The following is a 14637-nucleotide window of genomic DNA, read 5'->3' on the forward strand; positions in this document are numbered from 1 at the left end:
ATTTTGGGAATTACTATACTGTACTTTCGGGAGTCACCAAAATTTTGCTTGACTTTTAATGAATTGAAGTTTCAAAAAAAAAAAAAAAATCGCTCAGTGGCGCGCATTCCTATCTTCCAAGGAACTTTACGTTATGTGGTTTGCCCTGTAGAATGCTAACGCACAAACATAAGTACATTCCTTTTATACACAGTAGAGCTATAGATAGAGATAAGAGTTAGAAGTTGAGAGGTAAAAAGCGCAACTATTTGAGTCGTGTTTTCATTTCAGATGTAAAGAATGAAAAATAATGATTCCCTAATCTAATTTTGGTGGTCTGCGTATTTTATGCACCTAGCAAAATTGGGAAATTTAAAAATTATTTTTTATCTAATTTTTCAAAAATTAAACTATTTATTCAATAAATTTATGATATTACACTTGTCATGTGGTCGTAAAGTAATTTGCTTCTATTTCAACTTTATAGTCGAATTTGTTACTGGGCACACTTTTCTGTTAGAAAGTATGAAATTATTCTTGAAATTTGTATAAAATTTTTGGTTAGTTATAAAGTTATTTAAAAATTATTTATTTAAGATTAAAATTAAAAGTTAAAGAAACGCTAAAATTGCAAAGTTCTAAAATAATTATACTTTTTAAAAACTTATCACTGTATGAGGCTAGACTGAAGCAACATATTATCACCACAAGTTATCAAACATCCTGCGTACTGGGTATCTCTGTCTGTAATAAAAGGTGAACAAATAAGTTCTGAAAATTTTGAGTGATAAATTTATTTTAAAGTGAAACAGCAAGACAATTCATGTATCCATTTCTTAACGATGTGACGTGTATTCTCTTTTAATGCCTCTTGGCTGTGTAAACAGGAACTCCACAATGAAGTTTCAGATGAAAATAAGTCATTCATTAAGCATGAATCTGATTCTCAGTTTTGTAGTTTTCATCGCTCTCCTTCTAATAGTTTTTCCTATTCTTGGAGCCGGAATCACTGATGTATCTTCTGATGTTCACGAGGCTCAGACATTGCTGCAGATTTCTGACAAATTTCTTTATTGTTTTGGAATCCAATCATCTGAAAAATTCCCACTCCCTGGACAGATTTATACGGAGACTCTGTCTTCGGTAATACGTTCATTTGCTTCGCAAAGTGATGGTTCCCTGTCAGAAGCCGAAGCTATCCTTTTCCAGACTAGTCTTGCCACATCCATTGCTGACAATGTTGCTGTTGCTGAATCTCAACCAAATAATCATCCACCAATCTTTCCTGTGGTGCTTCAACTGATTTCAGATTGTTTCACAGAAATTACGGGGTATCCGCCTTCAAACTTAATACGAAGAATTGAAACTTTCTTGCCGTTATTATTAGAAGTTACTAGTTATGAGTGGGATTCGTTTGGGACGGAGAACCAGGGATTTCCTTCAGAAGTTCGAAGTTTAGGAGACTATGTGAACCAAACACAATCAAAGACATCTTTGGAAAACTATAAGACTGAATCAACAAATGAAATTGATTTGCCACCTTATGACAGTGGACCTAGACAAACTTCTCAAAGTTTTGTTGAAAACAAGTCTCTCTTGATTGTCAATAATTCGAGTATTAACGATTTCTTCTCAAATAAGGAAGTAAACAAAAGGACTGAACCTGATCAATTTTTAAATGGCGGTAAGCAATTCTTTATTGAAAACGATGATTCATTCGAAGTGAATAAATTTGAAAATGACTTTGGAACTTTACAACATGAACTGAAAGTCAATCAAGAAAAATATCCTTCAGTCATTTCACCAGCCTTCGGTAATTATAATTATCCCAACTTTTCCATTACTTCTGAATTCTCCATTGCATTTTCTAATGCTTTAAAATCTTCAGATTATATATCAGAAGCCTTCGAAACTTCTTTACATCCGATATTGGCAAGCAAGGCCTATTACAAAGCAGTTTATGATGCCACCCTTGGAATAAAAAATCTTAACCCTGTGTCGATTGCAAGAATCTTTTCAATGGCAATCAAACAAACATTTAATGAATTGACAGCGGAGCAACATATTATGAGCTACGGAAATGTTGTAGGCAAATATCTGAATTCAAGAAATCTGTTAACACCTGAAAACATAATGATGTTTAGCAGTTCATATGTGAATTTCATTAAAAGTGCCTTGGATAGTTTGAGAATTAGTCATTCAAAAGAAGCAAATATTGAAGCAATTATTCACGGTTTAATGAATTTTTTAGTGTATTTGAAAGATTTCGATACAGAAGATCTTCTTGATTTAACAACAGACTTTGCTGACAATGTTTTCACTTTCACAGGTATCAGAAGAAAAATTTTTAATTCAGTGTCTCCAGTTTGTGATGATTTAATATTCAATCAAATTATTAGTAATGATTCTAATTTTAAATCAAGTGTGGGAAAAAATTATGTAGGTGTAGTAAGCAAATCCCACATTATTAAAAATTATATGCAGGGTGGCATATTGCATAATAGTTTTATTTCTAAAAATTCAAAAAACTGTTCATTGCCTTCTGTGATTTCATTCTTTACTTACACTTTTTCAGAAACTATTTCACTTTCTGAAACTTTATCAAACGCCTTTGAAAGAAGGTTATTTGGAATTTTCTTAAGTCGAGACCTTTTTTCGATTATGTATGATTATTTTCGAAAATTAGGCATCGATGACTTTTCTTCACGTCATGTTTCGGGCATTGTATCTCAAGCAGTTAATACGAGTTATTATGCTATGACCCCAGTGGTGATAACTAACACCATTTCTAATGTTATTGGTCATAAATTACTTGATGAGAATATCCTGTTATTGAAAAATTTCGAGCATCTATCTGATTCGTACGTTAATTATTTAGAGACTTCTTTTAGATTATACGATTCAAATCATACCTCAAGATCAGTCATTAGATTAATACTTGAAGGCACAGAAAATTTTTTGTCTTCTCAAAAAACATATCTTGCTGACAATGTAGAAATTCTGGCAACATATTTTGTAAGGGCATTGAATTCATCGATTAAAGCGTCCAGAGATGAAACATTTTCACGATGGCCACAATGGGATGATGTATCAACGGCGTCTGATTTTGACTTTTTTGACCAAATCGGTGATAATTATATACCAGAATTAAACAGTACTACCATTTTTTCGGAATATATTTTAAATGAGATTTGGTTTTATCCCTATTTGCTCAAATTATTCAAATTACCACAGATAACTAGTACTTCAGATGAAACTTTTTATGATCATTTTCTTAACTCTCTTTTTTCTGATGGTACTGATAATTCTCAACCTTTAGTAGATTTGATTAAGCACGAAATCGTTAAAAATTCTGCCAGCCCTGATAAATTTACATTTGCTAAACTGTTCGTTGAAAGTCTTGAGAAATTTTTGATTGCTAGATATGTTTTGAAACCAGAAAACGCGATTCTGATGGCTAGAGCTTTCGTGAGAGCTATGAATGACGCTTTAAGGAGAAATTGGGATTCAGATTACGATCTCAAGATACTTATAAACACTACAGAACGCTTTTTGGCAAAATATTTAATTTTCGGACTAGATAATACGGAATCTTGGTCTTCAATGTTTTTGTCAGAACTGTCTTCCCACCCAAACTTCCTTTTGTCTCGGTCAATCAATGAAATCGCTCCTGAGATACTGACTGCATCTGGAATACTATCCACTGAATCTTCAACTAGAGTCAACAATTTAGCTTCAACTGTGAGAACGGATATTCTTTCTTTGAATGAGGTGAATATTACGAAATTCAGTTACAACTTAGTATTTGGGGCTTTGCAAATAAACAACGACTTCCCGAAATTGAAATCAGAAAGTGCACTTACGCAAGCTTTGTTGGAAGGTGTAGAAGCTTTAATTGGTGTTATCAATGGGGCGTATATAACTGCTTTGGATGTTTGCGACTATCAAAATGAAGTCATTGAAATGTGTAAAGCTATCTTAAGTTTTCTCAATTTGTGATTCTAAATAATAATATGTGATTCATGCAAAACCATGTCGGTAATGATAAATCGGTAAGACTTCAGATTAGTGTCGATTTTCTCGCCAAGTACAATAAAATTGTACTAATAATCTGAGAAATGGCAAATGATTTGTAGACAAACATGATCAAAAATTCTTTTTTCTTTGGAGACCGGACATTATTTTTAAGTCGCGCCAATAAATCTACCTCAAGATATGGTAATTATTTATATATTGTAAACGTTTGTTTTATGCATCTGAAATTTAAATTGAGAATATATGATAAACATTTTTCCATGTATAGTAAACTTCTTTTAATAAAAATAATGTTTGATAATGCAAAAATTATTTTAGGAATTTATCAAATATTTAAAAGTGTCTTTTATATAAAAAATATGCATATAGGGCTGTGGACTATCAATAATAACTCTACCACCAAATGAATGATAAAAATGTTATAGAATACAAAAAGATTTTCGTTCCATTTGTTACTTAATGCAAAAATTTACATACTTCCTTGCTTATTATTTATCAAAGAGAAGGATAAGTCTTTGGCGACCAGTTAGAAGGAAATTGGCGACCAGTTTCGCAAGGAATATTGGTTCTGCTTAATTTTAGGTATAACTTCATGGCCATGATTACTCCAAATTGTTTGACATTAAAGTCGTGTGATACAAATTGTTTTTCTTAAGTTCTGTTTATTTTCTGGAAACAGAGCCATAACATCATCTTTCAAAACGTAAACATCCGGTTCATTTATCTTCTAAGTTTTGCTGTATCGTAACTTCACTTTTTTTTTCTCTTTTTGTAAACTAAGCAGATATTAAAAAGAACGATCCTTTAACTTTCAGCAGTGTAAGAAAATTACGCATTTCAATATTTGATGAAACAATGAAAATGATTTAAGATTAAAACCAAATTAGACAAAAAAAATCTTTAAAAAATTGCCAAAAATCAGGAAAAATTTGTACAACTATTAAATTAGTATCCTTAAAAATATATCTTTTTTTAAGTTCCGAAATGTGAAATTCATTTTTGTGCTGTACTATTATTGAAAGTTATCGCGGGAAAACTCTTAACATTTTGCTTAATTTTTATTTCATTAAACTTATAATTAATCTCAATGAAATTGTTTCTAAATCTTTGTGTTTTTTTTTCTCAATGAAAATGTTCGTAAATCTTCGGGTTTTTTTTCTCAAAGAAATAGAAATTTTATAATTTTAATCGCAAATATCTCTGCCAGTTTCACAAATTTTTCATCAGTGTTTTTATTATGATATATCGTACGTTTTTCCAATTGGAGTTTGTAGCCATTCTCCTTTTTTGTTTTGAGTTATTTTTATGACGTCATTATTTAGGAGGGCTGTGAACTTTCTGAATAAACTCAGCATAGTCACTTTACTGTGGTACACATTATTTCCTCATTCTACGAAACGCCGTTTTGTATTTTAAAAAGTTTTTATCAATCACATTGTATTAGATGTACTTCTCTAGAATATTTGTGCTATAAAATTTGCACTTTAAAATATTTTATGTTCATTTATATTCCACGGTAAATAATAGTTTCTTATTTCTAAAGTCTAAAGTATCTGTAAAATAAGGAAAACGTATACAAAGTAAACATATGTTTTATGTGAAAAGGAGATTCATTCGTTCTTCGTGGACTATACAGGGTGTTCATTTATTATTGTCGGAGTTTCTGTACCTCATAACTTTCGAATAAAAAATATTACGCAAAAACCGATTACGTATTCGTAAATTACAACTCAAAGAATTTAATTAATGATATTAAAAAGATTAATGAATTTGCAAATGGCTGCCCTTCGTGATTCGTAACACATCGAGACGAAATTCGATTTCCCTCCACGTGTTCTCCAGCATTTGTGGGGTAACATTTTGGATCGCAGTAACAATTCTGCGCTTCAGTTCATTAAGGGAGGGCACAGGGGTCTTGTACACAATGTTCTTGACAAACCCCCATAGAAAGAAGTCCAGCGGTGTTATATCTGGTGTTCGGTCTACCCGCTCCCTTTCGGTGTAGAACGCTACCAGTTTCCTGAAATTGTGTTAACCAGCGTCTGATAGAATTATCCGAAGGAGGATCTTTCTTGTACGTGGTCCTGAAGCGACGTTGAGTAATTATGACTGATTTAGTTTCGAAAAAACCACAATACACACATTGCTTTTTCTTGCACAATCGCTTTTATTCATGACGTCATAATTACCCAGACTGCAAATGCGCTAAGATCGCATTGTTGTCACGTAAAATTCTTTGAGTTGTAATTTACGAATACGTAATCGGTTTTTGCGTAATATTTTTCATTCGAAAGTTATGAGGTACGGAAACCCCGCCAATAATTAATGAACACCCTGTACTATTATTCATTTGAATACCAATGAATTTCGTTTCCAATTTTATTTCCTTGAAAGCGTCACGAAACATATACTACTATTAAAATGAATAAAAAATATTTTAATGTCATATATTATTGATGTATTGTATTGTATCATATAGTAATGTAATTTAGAAAATATAATTGCAAATTATATCAATGAAACTTTTTCAAATTTTGCTTTACGCAGATGATGTAATAAGATATTATCTTACAAATATAACTTTCATAGTTTTTTATTAAGTTTATAGTTTTATAATTAGTTTTATAACATTGATAATTTTTATACATCAGTTTGATTCAAATCTGTGCTTTGTACTTGAGATCACTGGGAGTTAAGGCTTCTATATTATAGTTAATAAACCTAATTTGAAATCATTAGGAAATCGTATTTTAATTCAATATTATTTGTATATTGAAATAATGTATTTATGATTATATAATGCTTTTAAACCCACACTGATTTAGATGGCTAATCAATGAGAAATGATATTAAGAAGTTCAGTTAATCCCTGTATATGATATAGCAAATTTAGTTAAATTAGATGCATTTATTATTTTTTTTTCCTTTATGAGAAGAAGTTCAGTAAGGTTTAAAGCTGCATATAACAATGTGGAAACAGACTTCGTAATTTTGAACCATGGTCAAATGAGGAGGACGACGTCTGAGATAATTAACATATGATTTATAAGCTAAAATATCATAGCCACACTTTATTTTATTTTAGTTAATTCAATTACATTATGCCACATTTTTTAGCAACACAAGAGGCGGTTTGAGATACATGCGCCAAGGCGACATCTGAACCGTCTCTCTGAACTTCCACGCCACACGAATTTGAAGAATTTGGTCTTCATTAGGCTCACATTAAAATTGGTAGATCATAGAACTAGATTTCGAATCTTGACTCATCCTTAATCCGAAACATTATCATCAAGTCTCCGTAGCTCTACTTGCCCTTTTGAAATTAATATATAACAGACAAACCATTGGTGATCATATGACTGCTTGCTTAAACTTCCACAATAGCACTCCGTAAACAAGTTCTTAAAACTTAATCAATAAAAACTATTAATTCTATCAGGAAAAAAATAAACAAAATATTTTAAATCTTATTAAAAACTAGCCGCCTTTGGTAACCAGTTATTTCGGCGGGAATATTGATCGTGTTTAATTTCAATTAAGCTTACTATGCATGGTTTTCTGTACATGATTCTCTTAATAAAGTATTTTTTAAGCATCAAATTGTGGTAGGCAATAAAAGAGTGCTATTTTAATAGTCTTACACCTGTTCTGTTTATTGCGTACATGAATACAGCTATTGGAATAAATTACCAAAATATCTTTTAAAACATCAGTGTCTGGGCTTCAAACAGCGCAATGTCTGTTGAGATAGTGTAATTCCTCTTTTTGATTCCTCGTGTAAATTGCACAAATAATAAATTCTTCTTCTTTATCTTTTAGAAATTGTAGAAAACGGCACGATTAAATATTTGACGAAACATTGGAAACAGTTTGAATTTTAATCGAAAAATAGTTAAATATGTTGTTAAAAATTGTGCTAAAAATATTGCTAAAAAATTTTGAAATTTAGGAAGAATTTACACAACTAAATCAGTGTGATTAAATTTTTTTTTTTAATTTTAAAACTGTGTAAAACTTAATTGTGTACTATAATATTTTCTGGAATTATGGCGAAAAAGCGGCAATATAACACGTAATTTTCAATTAATTAAAAATCTAATTTAAAATCTCCACAAAAAAAAAGTCGCTTCGAGGATCTTACTCCCATTTTCCAAAGTATATCTACTCCAAAATATATCTATGGTATTTTCAGTACAGCACCAACACACACACACATACCTATTCTCTTTTATTGGTAGTTGAGATAACTAATAATATATAATGAATTATTCTAAATTAGAAACGCAATAATAAATTGGTAAGTCATATCACTGACTCTACGACCCTCCCAAAGGCAACGGATAAAATTACTGAATGACCGGACCGCCGCAACAACAATACTGGCGAGAACTGTGGTTAAGTACTAAGAGTCAACACCGGCCACGGTACAACCCTTTCCTAAGGAAGTACGTCCCGTCATCGATGGGAAGAGCCAGACCCCCACTTTTGGTGTACCCTCCAGGGTGGCGAGAACCAACCACCATACCGGAAGCTTCTCATTCTCATTTCGAGGTGCCCCCCGAGGGGGAGGGTACAGTTAGTAACAACACTATTATCCGATAAACACAATAATGATTAAATGATATATCGATGAAAAATTAGTCACATTTTTTGAAATTTATTCAGAGAGCAGTTGCCTGAGTAAATGTAAGATGTTGAGGAAATAAAATGATTTTATCCCTTAGCTCTTTCCGATCACTTTGTAAAAAACTGTAAATGATTTGAAACAAAAGAATTCGCATCTGTTATATTTCCCTTTTTACTTTCTCGCATGCGAAGTATTGAGAATGTATTGTAATCGTGAAAAAATTCGAACTCGAGATTTTGACGAATCTCCCTATTTTCGACCTCTCTGCGTTCGAATGACACATTTTTGACTTTATGCCTGTTTGTGACAAAGATAAATCAAAAACGCTTTGATTTAGACGGAGAGCCTGAACATCTAATTTGATTATTTCTTTCAAGTTTTGAACCCATTCATAGGAACAATTAACTTCATTACAACCGTACGAAAACCACTAACCGTTCTATAACCACACGCACAAAAAAAATGAGAATTTATTTTCAATCGATATCAATACTGTTTTGCAAACAAGCATGTAACTAAAAAGTTTTTTTAACCTATGATGTAACAATGTGTGAACATTCTCTCATCACTTATTTTCAAAATATCGCCTTTTTCATCGGCAAAATATTTTTCTTTTTTCAAAAAAGAATCTTCTTTTTTTCCCCCTTTATTGTTTAAGAGGTGTGTCAAGAGAAATTATTATATAACTTATATATTATATATTATATAACCATAAAAAAAATTCAAATTCAAAATTTTCACTAATCTGTCCGTTTTGAACCTCCCTAAATCCGGAAGTACATTTGTGGAATTTTGTCTGTCTGCTTGTCTGTGAGAACGATAGCTCAAAAATGCTTTCAGCAAAACCTATTGTTACGAAATTTCCCGGGGTTCGTTTGGATAGTGGGAGTTGTATGGTGTGAAGAACGCACAATCAGCAGGCGGCAATAAAAAAGGAAACAACGACGTTTATTTACGCGAAGACAACAGGACAGCACAAAGACGACAACTATATACAGCACAGAAGACGATTATCTTCAGCCGAGACGTGAAGCATACAAAACAGCATACAACAGACTCTACTGCAGACAGTAGAACACAGCTTAGTTCAGCACAAGCTTCACTCCGTCGCTGCTCCGCTAGTCCCTGGAAGACGAGTTCTTTACTGTCGTTTCCGACTACTCTTCGACTCCACTGGTCCACGACCCAATTCACGACCACTCGGCAGCTATGGGAGCTTCCTTTTATAGGTCTCATTAGGCGGGGCTAAAAGCCTCTCAGCCAATCAGGAACGTTCGAGGCGTAACTCCGTTCCTACTGGACGGATCGGGAAAATTCACAATGTTTCGGGTATAATCTATTTTGGCGCCAAAGTCGCCAAATTGTCGCCAAGTTTGTCGCCAATCTCTGGGACCTGCTATGGAACCCACTATGCTGGAAAGCCGCATCGCAGATAACACTATGAAATCTGCATTGAACTTCGGATTGATCGTCTATCGGTCTGTACTTTTTCATGTATGCACATGTGATTACTCAAAAACGTAAGGACTTAAAAATTATGATATGTGATCTTGGGTCAGTATAATTATATGTCAAATTTTAATTTTAATCGGTCGGAATAAAGAGCACCCAAAATGCACATTCGATTTTCATTCACTAGTACATTAGCGCATTCCAGCGATCAATCGCGACAATAATTTGCAGAAAGTAACTAGCTTGATCCACGTCAAAAATCACTCTTTCGTAACTATCGTTCACCATTAGCATTTAATTACAGCAGAAATACTGGTTTTCTTTATTATTGCTGAACTCTGAAAATAAAAATCTGGTCATTAATGACATTCATAAATTTGCTTCGATTTTTATGAATGAATGGAAAGATGATAACACCGGGGATGCAAAAAAAGTTTTGGCGTAACCACTCCCATTGTTTATAATTTATATAAAAAGCAGAAAATGCATATGTCTGGCTGCTATAAGAACTCTTGCCAAAATGATTTGCATATGCCATTTTGGAATCCCTATCCAGTTCAATCGTGCCTATTTTCACTTTCAAAATTAAATTTTTATTGTTTACTAGCCGCCTTTGGCGACAAGCCGATTCGCCAATCTTAATGCTCGTTAAAATTTTAATAATTAACTATTTTATGTAATTCCTACTTTAACAGCTTCTTCATTAAAATATTTTAAAACTTCAAATTTCAATTCACTCAGAATATTATAAAGGCCTTCAGTCATAACGTAATCTGTATCTCTCCAATTTTCTGTTAGCTCCCGTAGAATTTATGCTTTAAATTAAAGTGGAAATGATTAATATGCAATTAATATTATAATATTTTTTACTGAAACAAAGCATTTTTTTGTAATATGATTACTGAAAACAGAGTCACTGGGCATTTAAACCTTATGGGCACTAAAGAGTATCTTTCTTAATTTATGTAATATCTCAAGAATTTGTCAACAAAATTTTTTCAGATTCATCTTGAGCAGGTATATTAATTAACAATGTTTCATTTTAAATGCATCAAACACTAAGAAAATAAACAGAATCGTTTAAAATAATAGGTCGAAAACAGGTTAAAAAAATTACTTAAAAAACGATGAACTTAAACTAACATGAATACAATTTAATTACAAAAGCATACAACTAACCTAAAAATTATTTAAATCGAGTCCGCTTATGTTGAAATGTAAACAATCAGAATACAATGCGCATGCGTGAATTTTCAACGCCAGTTTCGGTAACGCAAATGCGTGAATTTTTCTACGCCAGTTGGGGTAACGCTATGTAGATTAGACATTTTTAATTTCCTTTAATCTGTTTTATTTTAATTCAAAAATACTTCAGAATGAATCTGAAAGATCGATTCATTAACAATGTTTAATTTTAATACGTAAAACATTAAGAAAATAAACAGAATCGTTGGAAATAATCGGCCGAAAAATGTTAGCCCTAGCCTCATTGCTGTTGGGAAAAAAAAAAAAAAAACTGAAGCCTTATGAAGGAAAATGAAAGGATTTTTTTGGCGGGAAAGTTAGTTTTTAATTAATAATTAAAATTCTAATTAAAATTTCTAAAAAAGGGACTCCAGGTGCACATTCCCGACCTCCAAGGTATACACGTACCAAATTTGATGGCTGTAGGTCAAATGTTCTTTTCTGTAGAGCACCAACACACACACACATTGAGCTTTATATATAAGTATAGATTTATTTGTTAAAATAAATAAATAATAAAAACTAAGCAAACCTTCTACGTCTTTCTTTTCTTTTTTTCACCATGTGAGAACATGTTGTTGATTTGGTTAGGGGGTTTTGAAGCTCGAAATCGCGTAGGCAATGAATAAAGCATAAATGGCAATTTTCATCATCATCTTTTAATCGCATATATATTTTTTACCTGCTTTTAGCAGTATTGCATTATTATTATGTATGCTTCTTTGAAAGAAGATGCGTTTTTAAAAGGTTGACCTGCTTTTACCAGTATTGCTTTATAATTACGTATGCTTCTTTGACAGCAGATGCGTTTTTAAAAGATTGACGTAGACCTATGACATCATAGCTGTTATTTCATCTCACAATCGGCCGAGCTCCAAAACTTTGTTTGCCAGCTAGAAAATTTGAAGATGAAAATTAAAAAAAAAAAATTATTGTTTTATGTATATACTAGCAGTACCCGCACAGTTGGCATAACATCTAAGAGGAAAAATTAGCTTTAGACTTAAGTCTAGCCTCCACCCGATATGACATGGGAATGTCATGCGGGATCAAAAAGATATTTAGAAATCATCAAAAATGACTATAAAACAATTTTTTATAACACATATTCAGAAATATTTAGGGTTAAGCTTTGATATACAGTCATTTGGCGCCTTGCGAGGTTGGCAATGTTTAAGGGGCTCTTTGTGTGGAGTTACATTGCCACCATTTTTTTTTTTTTTTATTATTATTATTTTTTTTTTTTTTCATTACTGGTTGTTCTTTGTCGCTTATCCACTGTTGCTACGTTTCAGCGCTTATCCGATTTCGATTAATTTCAAATATTTATATCTGTTTCTTCTAAAATGGAATCTTTAAAGGATATTATTGCCAAATACCAATTCCTGCTGACTGAGAATACGAAGTTGCCGAAAACACAACGCAGCGTGTTAGGTAAAGACGGAAATCCTACAAGGTTGTTCTTTGTCTGCCAAAAAAGCTTTTTTTCTGGATTTTTTACAAGAAAGTGGCCTCGTTAAAAGGAGTATAATTGCATACTCCTTCTGCTAATTTTCAATATTTTCGATTACATTTTTTTGCTTGCATTCCATTTTACTGCATTTATTCATTTTTTGCTTCTGGTGTAGATTTGGTTGTCCTTTCGATTGGCTACAAATTTCAGCGATCAAGCACTACTTCTGGTTTCCATAATGTTTTGTTTTCATTGATGTTACTGTTGGGTTACCGACCGAAAATCCCCTTGGCGCCGATCTTGGTGTCAAAAAAATCGCCAAAAAATCAAGGGGCACCCATTTGTAGTAGCGTTTTTTGGAACCTTACGATTGAAAACGCTCTTGCCGCTGTTCGGCCCACATTCGACCATTTCATTAAAATTTGGTGATAAACTATTTTTTGGCGAAAATGACTGTATATCAAAGAAAAGAAACACTATGCTGTAGTTTTATAATCAGGTACACAGCCACCAAAAATAAGAGAATAGTATTTGGGATCATGGCAATAAAAAATATGATATGAAGGAGCTTTCGTAATTGCCACGGTAATGAGAAGATTGGATCTCAAAGTTTGCTAGATTATTACCAGATAATTTAAAATATGTGGACAAAAAGAAGAAATGAGTTACTCTGCAGTCTTGGGAGTTACATGGTACAAGAAAGAACAGAAAAAAATAAACTGAAGTCATTGCAACGAAAAAGTATTTTATTAAATTTAAAATATTTTAAGCATGAATGGAAAATATTTATATCTCGAGTGTTGCCAGTTTATCTGTCGTAAGGAATAAATATAACGCGCCTATATACTTTCCTTAACAGGCGCCTCAATCTCAGGAGACACCCGAGCACAAGTCGAATCTGATTGGTTTGTCAGATCAGTGAATTGAAAGCCGCCAAATTCGTTTCCCGCCAATTTTACAGTTACCAATTTTTATCTGTGAAGCGGTAAGCATTGTTCCGTATTGCAAGGATAAGCAATAACATGGAATTCAAATGTGCGTTATGCGGCGCTGAATTTTATAAAAAACGCAGTAATTTTAAAAGCATTTTATAAGAAAACAGTTCACAATATTTTCTTTTTTTCAAATATAGAAATAAGAGCTTCTCCTTGAGAAGTTATTTAATTAAGTTCCAAACACATATGTTAAAATGGATCCAGTGAGAGTTTTGTAGATCTGTGCATTTCATTTTTATTGAAAGACAACATTTATAAACTTAATAAATCTATATAATAACAAATCATGATATTTCCTTTTCAAATACAGAAATAAGAGGACACTTAGAAACATGTAGCAGTAACTGATTTCTTCTATATCAGCTTTATTATAAAACAGATGTGAGTGTAAAATTCAACTGAATTATAAAACAAAATACTACAGTACTGATATCTGTTCCTAAATTAATTTCGCCAAAGTATGCATCTAATTGCCACAAGGAAAGATAAATAGCCAACAGAAGATTTCCCATGACGTATAGTTTGAAGTCATGTGATCGAACGAACCAATCAGATTCGACTTGTGCTCGGGTGTCTCCTGAGATAGAGGCGCCTGTCTTTCCTTAACTCAGTTTGATACCATCTAAGGTCATGTCTCCCCCCCCCCTTTGTCTTTTTAGACAATCTTTCCATCAAGTGTTACATCATTAGATGCAAGACATTTCTTGATCAGCCATAAATCTTTCAGAAAATGAAAATATTGAAGGATTTAAAAAAAGAATCTTCAATGGCGGTATCTGAGAATGTGCAGAGACTAAGAAATGTACTTACATAATAATAAGAATCCCTATCAGCAAAGGTTATTGTAC

At 32.5% G+C, this 14637-nt stretch overlaps 1 protein-coding gene across 1 annotated transcript; it reads left to right on the top strand.

Annotated features, from left to right (window-relative positions):
- The first annotated feature begins 780 nt into the window (after positions 1-780).
- On the top strand, positions 781-4328 carry LOC129974841 (uncharacterized). The gene has a single exon (XM_056087609.1). The coding sequence runs from the start codon at positions 844-846 to the stop codon at positions 3976-3978; it is 3135 nt and encodes a 1044-aa protein (XP_055943584.1). The 5' UTR covers positions 781-843; the 3' UTR covers positions 3979-4328.
- Positions 4329-14637: the final 10309 nt, after the last annotated feature.

Source organism: Argiope bruennichi, chromosome 7 (assembly GCF_947563725.1).
Source record: "Argiope bruennichi chromosome 7, qqArgBrue1.1, whole genome shotgun sequence".
NCBI lineage: Eukaryota > Metazoa > Arthropoda > Arachnida > Araneae > Araneidae > Argiope > Argiope bruennichi.